Raw genomic sequence first — 18,748 nt, forward strand, 5'->3', positions numbered from 1 at the left:
CATCGATTATCGCCTTCCCCATCCTTTCCAATTCCCTGTTCACATGAACTCCCAACTTTTACCTGCCCAGCACATTAACTCTGCAACTTGCCTGAAACTGCCCTTAACGCCAGTACAGGAAATCCGCAACTAGCAGCAGACATGCGACTTTTCTTGGCCACTCCCAGCAACTCGTCCGCAGGAGTGTAGCCGTGGTTAGCTGCAGATCGTTACAGCGAAAAGGTAAATTATTAAATACTCTCACAGAACGATGACCGAACACATTATGTAATTACGAGCGTTAATTGCAAACACTTTTACTCGGAAGATGCTATTAAGCTTTGTATAAAATACACTTCAAATAATGCTGGCAGTCTACTTCAGCAATTTTGCACAGGATGAGAAATTATCGGCTCTGGTTTCCCTTCCGTTTATGGTATGGAAACCCCAGCCGACATCGCATACACGAATATACGACTATTTTCTCACGTTACTCACTAAAGCCTAAATGCTACGGTGGCCATATTCTGAGAAAATGTTAAAACGAAAATTCGTCTTTCTCGAAAGCGCAAAGGATTTGTCAGACCAAATATAAGGGGAAAAATTGTGCTTTTGCTGATCAGTATAATGTTGTATGATGCAAACAGAAAAATGGGGCTGTAATTGATCCTTTAGCATAATGCTCTGCAGAGCGCAAAACGGGTGTCCTACTTAATCGTTTTTCAAGAAAATAACACTAAATAAGTCCGTTGCTTTTTTCAGAATCGCTTTCCTTTTTTTTTCATACATATCTTTTGTACTGAAGATGGGTCATGATTAGCAGAATCAACGAGCGTGGACGAAATACTGTTCTGATGTCAGTGTGCCTCGGCGCTATTCAGAACTTCAGGAAAGCATTCTAAAATCGTAGCTACTGTAATGATTACAATAAGCTGTTCCAAAGACAGACTGTTATTAATGTAGCGAAAGCAGTCAACTTCTGATCTATGTACAATGCAAGTCCGTAAAAGTCCAATTACACCATACAGTCTCTATTCTTCCATGAAGCATTTATTAACAAATCTTTCATCGTGATAGTACATATGTTTGGCGACTATTTTCGGGACAGCTGATTCGTTCTCAAGCCTGGCCGCCTGAGACTGCACTGCAAGTGCACTGTCTTAATAACATGACAACAAACATAAAAATGTCAGTATGTGCTTTATAAAACGTTCGCAGATGGCTGTCGCAGTGTACATGTGTCTGTTTAGCAACTCAGAATCAACCTCACACTCAAACTCTGAGCTGCTAATTATGCACATGTTGATTGTGGCAAACATCTTGAACACTTTATGAAGCATGTATTGCTGTTTTGATGTTTGTTGTTATGACCAAGCATTCTCAGTACAGCCTCATCAGGCCATGCTTGAGAAGGAACCAGATGGTTCGAAAAAGGTCAGAAACATTTGTGTTGCGATTGTGACTGATTTATTAATAAATGCTTCATGGTCCTGGACCGTGCGACTGCTAAGGGTCGCAGGTTCGAATCCTGCCTCCGGCATGGATGTGTGTGATGTCCTTAGGTTAGTTAGGTTTGAGTAGTTCTACGTTCTAGGGGACTGATAACCAGAGCAGTTGAGACCCACAGTGCTCAGAACCATTTGAACCATGGTCCTGGGGTCAACAAACTGCTACAAGCTACGTTGCCGAACGCACCTGTCTGGCGGAATGTACTCCTCTATCGAAATAAGTTAGCAGAGTTAGAGTAAAGGGGTTAAGTACATCGTTCCTGGACTTTCTCTAAGTAGTGTAGCTCATAACCTGCCTTCCCAACCCACCCACAGTCATCAACCTACGCTGCGCCGCCGTCTGTAGTGATCTTGTCATCTATTGGACATTAATCGATAGTTACCTTACCCTTAGAACTACTGATGTAATTATTTCACTTCTCAAGGAACGGCAAAAGATACAAAAAGAAAGTACAACCCTATCAGTCTCCTATGTAATGTACAAGACATTTACCTTGCATTATGAAATTTTTTTACACCTATTTGAGAAACAAAATATCCAAATCGGGGATTGAACCCAGGGCTCTTGGTACAACGATCTAATGCCGTACCAACTTCCCCAAAGAAGCTACACATCTTAGTTACTCAGAGTTACGCTTTTCCTGTGCTCCATAGTTCTGGCGTTACTTTTAATTAAAGATTACGCCCGTTCTGCTGGCCGACAGCTCAAAGTACGACCTAAGTTGAAGTTTTGGTTCATACTCTATCGGCATACAACGTCTTGGACCGTTCTGAATTTCTGGCACTTGGAAGTTTGTGTGCCTGTACTCTGAAGAATGAATGAATCACTGCTAAAGCTGGCACAGATAAAAATAGAGATAGGCAAGGACATGCTACATCACACCTTAAGGGAAGCCTGCGGCACATATCGGAATCTGTTCAGCAATGTTTAGCTGAGTCTAACCTAAGATTAGCTACAGATCACTGATCTTGGTTTGGTATGTGCAGAACACTACATTATTCTCCATGTGCTTCTAATTACTCAAACCTGGAAGAGATCCTTAAATGTTTTATCTTAGAGTGACGATAAAATGTAGTAATGTTTACCTATGTTACAACATATCCACTTTATGATGCTCAATTAGCGTCGTCGGTGATGAAGTTTAAAGCACTTTGATGTCATCAGCTGAGGTTCTGATCTGCACACACCTCTAAGTATTAACAACTGTAGTAGCGCAATGCGCAGCATCTATGAAATTGTTTTAGAACGTGTTTAATGATAAGAATACCTCCTTAAATTTTTTGTGATTAATGATGGGTTGATTTCCTTGTGCTGGGAATGGTTCCAATGACTCCCGAAACACTAGTCTGTGGTGTCTCTAGTGGTCTAAGTGTGTGAGTGGTTATCGCACAGTCGATAGATATTTTTAAGATCTTGAGGACGAAACTGATGACACCGCAAGAGCCCTTGAAGGGAAGAGCTGTGTATAATCCGAAAAGTCACTGTTTTGATCCGTCAGATGTCAGCGCGCTTCAACTGTGAATCGCGGTAGCTCTGGAGGCAGTCCGCGGCCCTGTGTAGTACACTTCATAATGGACTGCTTACAACATCAGAGTGAATAGGATTACCAAAAAAAACATTTACCTGGACATGCTTGACTAATACATGATGTCACATACTGACACGGATACCGTGGATTAAATCCTTCAGGAAATGGCACACCCTCACCTTTGGATGTGGAGGTTCGTACATTTTAAATCGACGTTTACCAAATCGTTGGATCGGTCGTAATGCCCATGACGACTCTGTTTTCTGCTGCCAGCCACCTAAAGCTCCAGATCTGACCCACTTTGATTTCTTTCTCCTCCGCCGAAAACAACTCCATAACTCAATACGAGTTTTCTGAAGCTCTTGCGTCGGTGACTCAACATAAAATAATACATAGTGTATGGAGTGAAATAGATTATCGCTTAGATGTTGTCAGACTGACCAGACGGAGTGATGTACAACTCCTTTAAACTGTGTAAAAATAATTCTGAACTCTCTTACATTCCCTGTAATTCGTATCAGTGTATCGCTTCGTATTAAGTAGTGAAAATCATTTGTAATGGATATTCTCATTTTAAATTGTGCTTTATTTCCTCAGAACACAGTAGCATAGCACTTTCCGACATTTTGAATGTTACACCCAAACAAACAAGAGTATAAACTTACGAGGCTATGTGCGTCTAGTTATGTATTCCAACTGCCAGTCTGACAGGAGGATTCGTTGTGAGTGCACCAGTGTGAACTTTCAGCATGTTCTACTGCGCCTGCAAATTACAAAATTACTGACTCAAAGAAACGGAAGATCTGCTTCAAGATTTCTTTTGCGTCCGGCATACCTGCAACCGTAACCCGCGGCATGTCAAGCAAGCTTCGATCTAAGTAAAGAGAGTATGGATGGCTTAAGAAAGTTTATATGACCTGGAGTCTGTGGAGGGTAACAGACAAGCTGACTCATCGTGCACAGCTCTGGGGAAGATCGTGTAAGTGCGAGAAGTCATCCTAAACGTCAGAAGACAAACTATCTGTGATCTTATGTGAAATCCTTGGAATCTCTTACGGATGTCGACTTATTGTAGATGATGAAATGAACGTCTCTGAAACCCCACCATCGTGACCGTGGGTTCGAGTTTAGTACGGAACTGCAAACTATAATTCAAGATGACCCAACTTTCCTCTGCACGATAATAGATGGTAATTAATCATGGGTGTACTGGTACGATCGTGAAACAAAACAGCAGTATTGACAATGGAAGATACCACCCTCTGAGAAAAAGTGTCAAGTTCCCAGCAACATCAAGTCAATGTGTAAGGTATCCACGATCCTTTACTCAGGGTTATTCATTGTGCCTCCACAACTGCATATATATATATATATATATATATATATATATATATATATATATATATATATATATATTGTTGAGAGCGCTGTGGCAGGAGCTCAGTAGTAGTGAAACATTGTTGAAGCCTCGTGGTGACAGGAGTACCAACGGACGAATTGGTGACTGACCACGTTGCCCGCAATGCAGGTGGACCATTAGCAAGAAAAAAAAAGTTATTATCGCCATTAAGGGAGAACTTATATTTTCAGTTAAAACTGAGTGAAAGAGAAAATGAACTTCAACGCTGTCAATTGGAACGCAGTTTTGTAAGAATTTCAGTGTTGAACATAGGTGTGCATCATTATAACAACATGTGATGATATTTCAATTTACTTGGCCTGTGTTGTGATTAACTGTGGGTCAACCTTAAGACAAAGTGGCTGTCCTGCCACACGTGATATAAGAGAAACATGTTGGTCTGCATAGTCCAAACTAAACAGTGGCTTTGATTACCATAAAACTAATATTTAAATCATATATTATAATGCAGTCATATATCTGCTGTAACATCTCCCTTAACTATATTATCCTTACCATTACGAATGGTCACATAAGTAAGAAATTTTGGCTGCTTTATTATTCTAAAATTGCTTGACCATCAGTTACCATGGGGTATTAATAATGATTATCGTAACCATGTACATCAAGGATCTGGCCTTTTGGTCCACTCCATCTCCATCAAAACTGGTCAATTCATCTTTTCATTGGTCTTCATCTTTCGCTTCTTACTTTGTACTGTTTTATGGCTTTACTGATTCTAGTATCTGTCAAAAAGTCTCTATGTTCTTTACATTTTAACTGACATTGTTTTATGAATTCATTTGTGTTTTGCATATTCAGTACACTCTCTTTTTATCCATGAGATGGTATCGACTCATGTATCTAAGAAAATTCATTTCATATGCTTTTTTCTTTTCATCTGCCTTCTTGATGGTCTAGTTTGCTCATCCATACAGCAGTGCTGTTATAGCAGTAACCCTATTGAAATTCAGGAGAGTATCTCTGTGGACTTCATTTCCCAGTATTCTCAACACAGTTCCACAGAAATAATTAAATAGCTCTAACTATTTTGTACTTCATTATTTGCGCGTTTATAATACTGTCCCCCAAGTATTTAAAAGTATTAACTTGTTCTGCGATCTGCATGTCAGTTTCAGTCTTAATAATGTTAATGATTACTTTTGGCCGTTCATGGAATTCTCCATAAGGCATTTATTCCACGTGGTTAGACAACCACAGGAAATATATACTTATATGGAACAGACACCACTGATGACCTGTAGACATCTAGAACGAAATTATACTTATATTAATACCTTCAGCTCCTAACGGGCGCTGATATTTATCAACGGGGACAGGTGAAAATGTGTGCCCCGACCGGGACTCGAACTCAGGATCACCTGCTTACATGGCAGACGCTCTGTCCATCTGAGCCACCGAGGGGACAGAGGACAGTGGGACTGCAGGGAGTGTCTCGCCTCCCGCGGGCCCCCCATTCTCATCTTGTATGTCCAAACATTACATTCGTAATGTCCCACCCCAACACACTCATTACTCATGGAAGACATTCTTACCAAGTCCCGTAAGAGTTCGTGGAATATGTGTACATCCGCAGAGAAGAAGAAGGTGGTAGCCGGTATTGCCAGAACTGTATACTTATATGGATATCGTGTCTGTTCTATCGGACATATCCGAGTGAACAGACACCATACCCAATCTAATTTCAGACATGTCCGAAAGAACAGACACCATATCCATTTAGGTATATTGTTCTGTCAATACCGGCCATGACCTCCTTCTGTGCGGATGCATACACATTCACCGAACTCTAACGGGACTTGGTAAAAATGTCTTCCACGAGTAATGAGTGTGTTAGGGTGGGACACTACGAATGTAATGTGTGGACATACAAGGTGAGAATGTAGGTCTCACGGGAGGCTCGCTCCAGCTAGTCCCTGCAGTCGCACTGTCCTCTGTGCCCTCGGTGGCACAGATGGATAGAGCGTCTGCCATGTCAAAAGGGGATCCAGGGTTCGAGTCCCGGTCGGGGCAAATATTTTCACCTGTCCCCATAGATATATATCAGCGCCCGTCAGCAGCTGAAGGTATTAATATACACTCCTGGAAATTGAAATAAGAACACCGTGAATTCATTGTCCCAGGAAGGGGAAACTTTATTGAGACATTCCTGGGGTCAGATACATCACATACCACAGGCACATAACACAGGCACATAGACACAGGCAACAGAGCATGCACAATGTCGGCACTAGTACAGTGTATATCCACCTTTCGCAGCAATGCAGGCTGCTATTCTCACATGGAGACGATCGTAGAGATGCTGGATGTAGTCCTGTGGAACGGCTTGCCATGCCATTTCCACCTGGCGCCTCAGTTTGACCAGCGTTCGTGCTGGACGTGCAGACCGCGTGAGACGACGCTTCATCCAGTCCCAAACATGCTCAATGGGGGACAGATCCGGAGATCTTGCTGGCCAGGGTAGTTGACTTACACCTTCTAGACCACGTTGGGTGGCACGGGATACATGCGGACGTGCATTGTCCTGTTGGAACAGCAAGTTCTCTTGCCGGTCTAGGAATGGTAGAACAATGGGTTCGATGACGGTTTGGATGTACCGTGCACTATTCAGTGTCCCCTCGACGATCACCAGAGGTGTACGGCCAGTGTAGGAGATCGCTCCCCACACCATGATGGCGGGTGTTGGCCCTGTGTGCCTCGGTCGTATGCAGTCCTGATTGTGGCGCTCACCTGCACGGCGCCAAACACGCATACGACCATCATTGGCACCAAGGCAGAAGCGACTCTCATCGCTGAAGACGACACGTCTCCATTCGTCCCTCCATTCACGCCTGTCGCGACACCACTGGAGGCGGGCTGCACGATGTTGGGGCGTGAGTGGAAGACGGCCTAACCGTGTGCGGGACCGTAGCCCAGCTTCATGGAGACTGTTGCGAATGGTCCTCGCCGATACCCCAGGAGCAACAGTGTCCCAAATTTGCTGGGAAGTGGCGGTGCGGTCCCCTACGGCACTGCGTAGGATCCTACGGTCTTGGCGTGCATCCGTGCGTCGCTGCGGTCCAGTCCCAGGTCGACGGACACGTGCACCTTCCGCCGACCACTGGCGACAACATCGATGTACTGTGGAGACCTCACGCCCCACGTGTTGAGCAATTCGGCGGTACGTCCACCCGGCCTCCAACATGCCCACTATACGCCCTCGCTCAAAGTCCGTCAACTGCACATACGGTTCACGTCCACGCTGTCGCGGCATGCTACCAGTGTTAAAGACTGCGATGGAGCTCCGTATGCCACGGCAAACTGGCTGACACTGACGGCGGCGGTGCACAAATACTGCGCAGCTAGCGCCATTCGACGGCCAACACCGCGGTTCCTGGTGTGTCCGCTGTGCCGTGCGTGTGATCATTGCTTGTACAGCCCTCTCGCAGTGTCCGGAGCAAGTATGATGGGTCTGACACACCGGTGTCAATGTGTTCTTTTTTCCATTTCCAGGAGTGTAATTATAATCACAGGAAAATTTTGCTTGCGATATTTTGAGGAGGCTGAGGGAAGATGTTAGCCGCAAACAGCTTGAGAGATGAGACTGGTAGCTGCCTTATTACAATGTACTTGCACACCTTTCGCTCATTGTGGGGAAATTATCGCTTTATACAAATTTTGAACAAGATTCAGCCAGCAGACTTCCAAGGCTACTTTTAACACAGTGCATGCATGTGCGAGCAGACTACTTGACGGTAAGAATGAACATAAATAAGGCAAGTTGTCTGATTCTTATGCGTACATTACGAATGCGCAGCAGAAAAGGCCGCTTACCGTCCAGGATGCGCACGCAGTTGGTGTTGTTGGGGTAGGTGTTGGGGAAGTAGGGCGAGCGGAGGCTGTTGTCTTCGGGGTTGCCCTCGGTGAAGTCCCGGCAGCGAATGTCGTTCTCCTCGTCGGCGGAGCGCCTGCGGTGCGTCCTGACGTGGCCGCCGTCTTCTGCGGTGGCGACGGCGTCGGGGCCGGCCGGCGTCACTGGCGCAGCCGTCGACGGCGTGGGGAAGGGGTGGTGGCGCGGCGGCACCGGCGGATCACCACCTGCGGCACCGCACAGTGCACATCCCAGTTAGGCAGGTAGGCGCGCGGCCGCCTCCACGAACACTCATCCATTCAGTCACCATTCAGCGACCACGTACCTTAGCTATAGTCGATACGGAGAAACTACAGGTCAAGGTATGCATAAATACGAGACGAAAACATCACAGAAATTCTGCCTGTATACTCTACCAATAGCAATCACTATCCTGCTTAATGGTTTTCAGGCTTGTTGTTAGTCTGAAGACTAGTTTGATATAGCTCTATCCTGTGCAAGCCACTTCATCTCACCGTCATCCATTTATACCACCTCACTTTATTTATCCCTTGGTCTCACTGTACAGTTTTGACCCCACGTACTACCTCCTTTGTCATATTCACGAATACCTGATGGCTTACATATGTACTCATGGCGTGACTGATGGTAAATATCGTGTGTGAGCACGTGTATTCTTGTAGTGGATGTTGTTGTGGTCTTGACTGGGGACACCGTTTCATGCAGCTCTCCACGTTAGTCCACCTTGTGCGAATCTCGGCTGAACCTACATCGATTTGAACTTCCCTACCGTATTCAGGCCTTGGTCTGCCTCAATAGTATTTGACCCCCGCCATTCGTTCTACTACCTTGATGACTCAGGACGTCTATCAACTGATCCTTTCTTTCTGTCAAGTTGTGCCACGAATTTCTTTTTCCCTAATTCGATTAATTACCTAATAATTAAAATCTTTTTGGTTTTAAAATTCAGTCTTGATCACACCACGTATGCTACAAGAACATACGTGGGTTTCGGTCATATCACATGACCATCAGACCCATGGCAACTTTCGAAGGTGATTGGTGGAGCACTCTTCGCAGCTGCTGCGATGTCAACTGGTCACTGTTCGAAAAATGTTTATTAAAATTATCTCTTAATTAGTTGCTCTATCTACCCAAATAAACTTCAGCCTTCTTCCATCCCACTACATTTCCAAATATCAATCAATCTTCTTTTCATAATGTGCCATTTTTAAACACTGTGTAATATCCCTAGAGTTTTTTACTACGTATGATGATTACAATATTGATTTAAAATATTCCGGGAAGCATTGCGATTATACGAGTTTCACAATTCCGGCTTACTGTTATGAACGGTACCCTTACCCTCTACTCTTACTCTCCTGACCCCAAATACCGCAGTCAGTTTTTGGTCTCGTCATGTAGACTCTTCTCCAGGATTATGTCTTCGCCATCTTCTTTCCTTGCTCCCAGTACCTGGAGCCCCTTGACAACCTCATCTCCCCATCTCATTTTCGACCTGCCTAGAGGTCTTCATCCGATTTAATCTCGGAGACTTCTTTCAGTAAAGATCCCGTTCTTGTCTATAGACGTGGCTGGCCAATCTCAGTCTTCTTGTCTTGGCTTCCGCAACTACATCTGGTTCGTTGCATAGCTCCCTATTCTTTCTTCTTCGCCATTCTCCTCTCTCATAGATTGGTCCAAATATATTTCACAGGATTTTAGTTTCAAGAACTTTTATCTTTCGGTGTATTTATGTATTTTCGACATTTCTGTCGCATGTAGGTAATACTGGGCTGATTATGGTTTTATATATTCTTACTGTGGCTGATCTTGAAAAAATTTTAGATGACAGCAGTTTATTTAATGAGAATGATGCTCTGGATGCAGCATGATCCTCGCCTCTATGTCTAGTTTATCATCTTTTTTGTTGTTCACTACAACCGCCAGACATTTGAACTCATCTACCACTTCAAATATGTGATTATCGATCAGAAGATTTCCCGTCTTTTGTTTTGCAATTTCTTTCTACTCTCATGAATTTTGTTTTATCACTTACTTCTAATCCAGATTCCTTCACTTTTTGAAAGAGTATTTTTGCCAGTATTTTAAGGTGATACCAATTTTCAGTGATTAGTGCCAGGACGTTTGTTATGGACGGTATCAGGCAAAATTCTCCTTGCAATCTGTCACAACATTTATGATCCGTATACTACTAGAACTTTCACAGTCAAGTCACGTTAATGTGACCACGCCTTAAATTTGACGTCAACGTGCAATAATTACTCACAGACGATCAACGATAGCAAGAGCAGGTGCTGGATACGAAAAGAGTGTTTGGGGGACGTGTCAAACAGTGCACTCGCTTCGTGCCATGGGTGGAAGCAATTCAAATTCTAATGGTTCAAATGGCTCCAAGTACTATGGGACTTAACATCTGAGGTCATCAATCTCCTAGACTTAGAACTACTTAAACCTAACTAACCTAAGGACATCACACACATCCATGCTCGAGGCAGAATTCGAACCTGAGACCGTAGCAGCAGCGCGGTTCCGGGCTGAAGCGCCTAGAACCGCTCGGCCATAGCGTCCGGCTTGGAAGCATTTCCGAAATCTCTAAGTTTGTAAGCTATCAGCGTGCCATCATGGTTAAGGTATACTGTGCATGGCAAAATGGCTCCGTCCAAAATCGGCGCTGATGCAACCAAGATGAGAGAGGCAAGTAAGGGCGAATACACGTGCACCCGTTGAGCAACTGGCCTCCCAGATGACCTAACCGGCTACTAACAGTGTCTCCCCAACGACAGATCAGCGAAAGTTGCTGCATATAGGCCTCCACAGCAGGTGTCTGTTTCATACACCCATGCTGACTGTTGGTTATCAGCGATGAAGAATGGAATCTGGACGCCAGCATTACAACTGTACGTCCACTGAGTGGTGAGAGGGGGCCTTTTCAGGTAAATTATGTTTTATTGTCCACCAGACAGAAGGTCGTTGTCGCGTAACATCTGAATGCAAACGCCCTGCAACGAGGAATGGACATTAGGGGGTGAGGAGTGTTTTAATGGCATTACCTAGGTGATCTCGCCATTCTGGAAGGCACAATAGATCAACACAAGTGTACTTCTATCCTTGGGGACGATATCGGCCTCCTATCGACTGTTCCTTACTCCGGGAATGATCCCTTCTACCAGCAGGATAATGCAACGTGTCACACAGCTCACAGTGTAATTGCATGGTTCGAAGAGCAGCAGAATGAGTTTATCCTACTCCCCTGGCACCAGACTACCCAGATCTAAGCTCAAGAGAGAATCCGTGAGACAACTTCGATCGCAGTGTTAGCGCCATGGATTATCAACCGAGAAACCTAGCATAGTCGACCACAACACTGGAGTTGTGATGGCGCCACATCCGTCTCAGGACCTCCCAGAAACCTCGTCCTGTGTGTCTCGCAGTGACTCGCGCTGCAAAAGGAGGGTATTCAGACTTTTGACAGGCGGTCACACCAATGTGACTGGACAGTGCAATAATCACTGTACTGCTTTGTGACTTTCTCACGCTTTTTAGTTGTAGTTTTGACTTGTTTTAATCCTGAAAATTGGTTTAATGCAGCTCTGTACCCTGTGTATCCCGGACAAGCTGTTTCATTTCCGAATAACTACCGCAAAGTACATCCACTTGAAACTGCTGAGCCTGAAGTTCGTCTTTACGGGGAGCTTAATGATAAACTAATAAACGAACTTTCGTGACCAAAGACGTTTTTTGTCGTCGTTCTGGTATGGAGACCGAAGACTACTTTAACGAAGCTTTCCGTGCTAGTCTATCTTCCGCAAACCTCTACTGCAAACTACATCTGTTTCAACCTGCTTGTTCTGTTGAGGCCTTCATCTCCATCTACAATTCTTACCCCCAAAATATTCTCTTCCACCTCGATGACTCAAGTTATGTCAAAAGATTCCTTCTTTCAATCAAGTTGTGACATATATTTCTTTTCCACCAGTTCGAATCCCAATCTCTTGATTAGTTGCTGTATCTGCAAATTTCATCTTTAGCATTCTTCTATAGCACCACATTCCTTTTACATGTTCCATTTTGTACGTGGTATAGTATCCTTACAATGTTGTTCTAGGTGCGACGATTAAGATATTCATTTTTTAATATTTCAGACAAATAGCTCGTAATAATACATGTTGTACACTACCTTGTTACTGTTTGTGGACCATATCAGACAAAATTCTGCTTGCAAACTCTCGCAACGTTTCTTGTTGGGATACTACTAGAACTTATTACATTTGCAGAAATTATCTCAATATGAATTGATTCGTGTACTGTCATCGTAAAAACTTGTCGATTTCTTAAGTCAATGGCTAACAGCTCGGCTTCTCGAGTTCTAATGGTTCAAATGGCTCTGAGCACTATGGGACTTACCAGCTGAGGTCACCAGTCCCCTAGACCTAATTAAACTAAGGACATCACACACATCCATGCCCGAGGCAGGATTCGAACCTGCGACCGTTGCGGTAACGCGATTCCAGACTGTAGCGCATAGAACCGCTCGGCCACCCCGACCGGCGCTTCTCTAGTACTTTATATTTTTGTATGACATTAATGACAAACGATCTGCTTTATATTTATGTCCTTCAACAAACAACGCTAACTAGAAACAGACACCGACTTTTTCTTCTTCATTCAGAAAACAAGCCAACACCAAAAAGCAAAAGGAAGTATCGGTGGTACAGAAGTTTCGATTGGTAGCAGTTGCTGCCAGAAACTGAATAAAATATGTTTATAATGGACAGTTAGACGGCAGACCCTACAGTGGTCTCCATAGAGTTATGCTATCGTTTTGTGAAGGCCTGTATTCCCTGTCGCAAAAGCCATTGTCCTGAGCTCGTAACCAAGTTACCGATCCACGAATTACGGAAATCATTTTGTATTACGTTGTTGCCTCTGTATGTACCACAATCTCTTCAGACTGGGCCACAACTTTGTCAACTAACGCGTCTTCGCTGTTGTCATTGTCTGCAGAAGAATAAACGGCGATAATTTCGTCGTCAGTAATCATATCGTACTCAGCGTCAGTGTCATTTTGCAGCCATTCATTTACGTCAGTAACGCAAGTGTTGAACATCCTATAACTTTTGAAATGCTTCGACGATATCGTTTTCAACACTTCATACAGAAGTGCATCTAACTTTGAGACCGTAGACGCGACCGCCTATCCTGTCATCCACGCCATTTCACGTAAGTAACAACCGTGGAAATACTGTAAAGGGAGACTCAATTTTTACTTGTTTTCAGAACCCTTGTCACGATCCGTGAATGCCAGTCGCTGAATTTAAATTTAATGAATTTTCGTTGTCTATTGCTGACGCTGTTATCCGCAGACTATAGGTCACTACACTGTAAGGGCCGGCCGAGGTGGCCGAGCGGTTCTAGGCGCTACAGCGTGGAACCGCGTGACCGCTACGGTCGCAGCTTCGAATCCTGCCTCGGGCATGGGTGCGTGTGATGTCCTTCGGTTAGTTAGGTTTAAGTAGTTCTAAGTTCAAGGGGACTGATGACCACAGATGTTGTGTCCCATAATGCTCAGAGCCATTTTTTGGCACTGTAAGCGGCAATCAAATGAAAACGAGACACCTGAAAAAAGCAAGTAAACTGCTTATTGTATTGTATTGAATAGCGGACCTAGAAACGATGGAGAGGCTTCGTCCCCGCCGCAGCCCTCAGCGGTACACAGCCCGACAACAGGCTACAGCAGTCCACTCACCCCACCGCCGCCCCACACCGATCCCAGGGTTATTGTGGGGTTCGGCCCCGCACGCCCCAGTGGACCCCCCCCCCCCCCAAAAAAAACCCCACCCCCCCCGCTCTAGGGAACGTCTGACACCAGACGAGTGTACGAGTGTAACCCCAATGTTTGCGTGGTTGACTAATTGTGGTGTACGCGTACGTGGAGACAGCGTTTGCGCAGCATCGCCTACATAGTGTAACTGAGGCGGAATAAGGGGAACCAGCCCGTATCCGCCAAGACAGGTGGGAAACCCCCTTAAAAGCCATCCACAGACTGGCCGACACACCTGACCTCGACACTCATACGCCGGGCGGATTCGTGTCGGGGTCCGGCACGCCTTCCCGCCCGGAAAGCAGTGCGTTAGACCGCACGGCAATCTGGCAGGGATAAACTGCTTAATATTTCAAAAGGAATCACCAAGTTAATACATTTCTCTCACTGGAAGCCAAGACGGTAAGTGCCGACACGGAAAAATGTTTGCGGTTGCCTACAGAACCAAGATTCTACCCAGTGCGCGCACCTCCGAACCAAATTGACGGCCACGAATATCTTTCTTTAGAGGTCCAGAGATATGAAAATCGCATGGGCAGAGATAGGATTGTGTGGAGGAAATGTGTGCTTTCCAGCGACATTTTTGATCTTACTTGAAATAACAGTCACACCAGCTCCGAGGAAGTCACGCTCACTATTTCGTTAACAATTGATCACTAACTTGCTGGAACACGGCGCCGTAATTAGCTTACAGCAGTAAATGGACGATTCGCAGAAGTCGAAGTGCAGTGTGTAGTCCGAACACCCAGGAGTTTCGTCGGCCGGGGTAGCCGTGCGGTTCTAGGCGCTACAGTCTGGAACCGAGCGATCGCTACAGTCGCAGGTTCAAATCCTGCCTCGGACTTGGATGTGTGTGACGTCTTTTCGTTTGTTATGTTTAATTACTTCTAAGTTCTAGGCGACTTATGACCTCAGACGTTAAGTCGCATAGTGCTCAGAGCCATTTGAGCCACCCAGGAGTTTTGACGTGCACTATCATTCTTTTGCAGGATAACGCCTGCGCACATGTTCGTTATTTTCCCGATCCCTGTCCATACGATTTCCTTATTTTTTTTGGAGCTGTCATGGGAGACGTTCGTAGCCGATGAATAACTTTGGACAAAGAGGCGGACGCCTGGGCATATCCATGGTTCCGTGCGTAACCGCAACAGCAAACATTTTTTTAACAAAAGTCTTCACCGATTTGTCTCACAGTGCGATAAATATTTCCAACAGTTATGGCCATTACATTTGAAATAAAGTTTACTTACTTTTTACCTATAGATCTCGTTTTCATGTAACCACTTTTATATAATCCGAGTGACTTTGAAATACGAACTAATGTATTTCGAGAGAACGAGTTTCCACTGAATGTTCAACTATTTGGCACGATACTAAAAAATGATGGAAGACACAGCGTTATGGTACAATCTTAGTTTAAATTACTATGCTAGGCGTTTAACAAGTAATGTAATTTTTTTCTGAAAGCGGATTCGTTTTTTTCGGAATTGCAGTACACCACATTATTTCCCACTCTTTTGGTACAAGATGCCGTTTTCCAACATAATGTCCGTTCAGTGTGACAGACTCACGCCAGTCTGCTGCGAAGTCCCCATGACCGCATGGTACCATTCTAATGGTTGACGTCCGAGCCAACGCTTTGTTGCATCCACTACCTCATCGTCCATCCATTGCTTCGCGAGGAGTACATACTTCATTGGGCCAAGCAGACGTAACACGGAAGATGTGAGACCACGGTTATGAAATGGATAAGGAAGAACGGTCCGAAGCTGTTTTATGAGATGCTCTACAAACAAACTGCCCCGATCAGCCTCGTAACGGGCAACCAGTTCCTCACAGATGTTCGTTCTGTGCTCTTTATGGTCTTCTGTTACGCGGTGAGGAGCCCAGTGGGCACAAATCTTTGAGGACTACCAACAGACGTCCAGTCATGTAGCGAGGTGTTTGTGACCCGTCCATCACCTCGAATGAGAGTGTCCGAACGATCCATCACTGCAGGAATCACAGCAGCGCACAGCTGGCGTGCAGGAAATCGGACATGTGCGCTCGGCCTTGTTGCGATGCTGAGAGACTCCTCGCACAACGACTCACAGTGCTTTCGTTCACTGACAGGCCTCCGTGGAAAGAAACAATGACAGCTCTCTGCTTCAATGCACCCCCATTACAAACGCTAATTTGAAAGGTACATATAGCACCGTCCTACTTGGGAAATTACACTATTGGCCATTAAAATTACTACACCAAGAAGAGATGCAGATGATAAACAGGTATTCATTGGACAAATAGATTATACCAGAACTGACATGAGATTATATTTTCACGCAATTTGGGTGCATAGATCCTGAGAAATCAGAACCCAGAACAACCCACTTTGGCCGTAATAACGGCATTCACGCGCCTGGGCATTGAGTCAAACAGAGCTTGGATGGCGTCAACAGGTAGAGCTGCACGTGAAGCTTCAACACGATACCACAGTACATCAAGAGTAGTGACTGGTGTATTGTGACGAGCCAGTTGCTCACCCACCATTGACCAGATTGGTGAGAGATCTGGAAAATGTGCTGGCCAGAGCAGCAGTCGAACATTTTCTGTATCCAGAATGGCCTGTACAGAACCTGCAACATGCGGTCATGCATTATACTGCTGCAATGTAGGTTTTCGCAGGGATTGAATAAAGGCTAGAGCCATGGGTCGTAACACATCTGAAATGTAAAGTCCGCTGTTCAAAGTGCCGTCAGTGCGAACAAGTGGTGACCGAAACGTGTAACCAATGCACCCCATACCATCACGCTGGGTAATACGCCAGTATGGCGATGACGAATACACGCTTCCAATGTGCGTTCACCGCGATGTCGCCAAACACAGATGCGACCATCATGATGCTGTAAACAGAACCTGGATTCATGCGAAAAAATGACGTTTTGCCATTCTTGCACCCAGGTTCGTCGTTGAGTACACCATCGCAGGCGCTGCTATCTGTGATGCAGCGTGAAGGGTAACCGCAAACATGGTCTCCGAGCTGATAGTCCGTACTGCTGCAAACGTCGTCGAAATGTTCGTGCAGATGGTTGTTGTCTTGCAAACGTCCCCATCTGTTGAGTCAGGGATCGAGATGTGGCTGCACGATCCATTACAGCCATGCGGATAAGATGGCTGTCATCTCGACTGCTAGTGATACGAGGCCTTTGGGAACAAGCACGGCATTCCGTATTACCTTCCTGAACCCACCGATTCCATGTTCTGCGAACAGTCATTGGATCTCGACCAATGCGAGCAGCAGTGTCGCGATACGATAAACCGCAATCGCGATAGGCTACAATCCGACCTTCATCAATCTCGGAAACGTGATGGTACGCATTTCTCCTTCTTACACGAGGCATCACAACGTTTCAACAGGCAAAGCCAGTCAACCGCTGTTTGTGTGTGAGGAATCGGTGGTAAACTTTTCTCATGTCAGCACGTTGTAGGTGTCGCCACCGGCGCCAACCTTGTGTGAATGGTCTGAAAAGCTAACGATTTGCATATCACAGCATTTTCTTCCTGCTGGTTAAATTTCGCGTCTGTAGCACGTCATCTTCTTGGTGTAGCAATTTTAATGGCCAGTAGTGTATGTAACTATAGGAGTTGAAGCGGGAACATTTCATCACATCCCACAACAAAGATCGCATTTTCTTAAACCGAAACTATCTGAGAAAAAGGTATTGTATTACTTAATAAACGTCCCTCGTACAATCAAATTAAGACTTCTAAATAAGTGGTAAGCTGAAGAGCGATATTGTTTTCTTTAGTTCAGTCCTGCGGCTCTCTGTACAGTATTTCTAGTGAACAGTTACTTACGTTCGTAAAGTGACATTTTTCACAAACTCTCATTGAAAACAGAATAACATCTCTGGTTTTAGGTTAAACTTATCCATTTTGGATATTTTAGAACCCGTGAATGTAAATACAGAAGATGGGCCCTAACGGAAGAAAAAATCCGCCCATACTGTCGCAGAAAGTAAAAAACTGAATTTACATCCATATGGACAGATAAGTAATAGTCATGGCCGTACATTAAAGCGTGTTCCATCTTGTTGTCACACAGCCAGCACCCAGCATTACGCAACAGTCATGTATCTTCGGAAACTATTTGAAGATGAACCTGAGAAGGTTCGAAAACCGGTTCATGCAATAATAAATAATTATTCAAGAAAGTGACTGGTTGCAGTTTTATGTATTTACATCTCTCGTTTTAACATGCTTCACAGTGTAATGGGAACGTCTCTACTTCATTTTTACATCGTTTAGTCTTAACCCCTGTGGCAGAAATTTCATCTCCGATATTACTTCGTAATGGGAAATTTTTAGTCCCGTATAAAGTGCTTTTAAGTTTGTTCTCAAACGTACTACGGTCAGACTTTTTATTGTTTTCTTTGTTATAAAGCATCAGCCCCTGCTCTCCATCAGAATAATGGGTTTACACCCTTAGGAAAATAAAAGCGTTTAATTCACCCTTTTGCAAGAGGGTTCTACGTTTCCAGTTTTCCGTCCAAGGAAGTATCTTCACATTAGTTTTTTTTTCCTTTCCTTTTAACTCCTAACAAGCATTTCCGCTTTCATCCGACGGACCCATGCAGA

The 18,748-nt window shown here is 44.7% G+C and overlaps 1 protein-coding gene across 1 annotated transcript in view; it reads right to left on the reverse strand.

Moving 5' to 3' along the window:
* The window catches only part of LOC126278735 (neuropilin and tolloid-like protein 2), a 958,390-nt gene that overhangs the window by 898,363 nt on the left and 41,279 nt on the right, over window positions 1–18,748 (reverse strand). The window contains exon 3 of the mRNA XM_049979012.1: window positions 8,250–8,414. Coding sequence (XP_049834969.1) covers window positions 8,250–8,414 — 165 coding nt within the window. The remainder of the gene's footprint in view (window positions 1–8,249; window positions 8,415–18,748) is intronic.

Source organism: Schistocerca gregaria, chromosome 6, assembly GCF_023897955.1.
Source record: "Schistocerca gregaria isolate iqSchGreg1 chromosome 6, iqSchGreg1.2, whole genome shotgun sequence".
Classification (NCBI taxonomy): domain Eukaryota; kingdom Metazoa; phylum Arthropoda; class Insecta; order Orthoptera; family Acrididae; genus Schistocerca; species Schistocerca gregaria.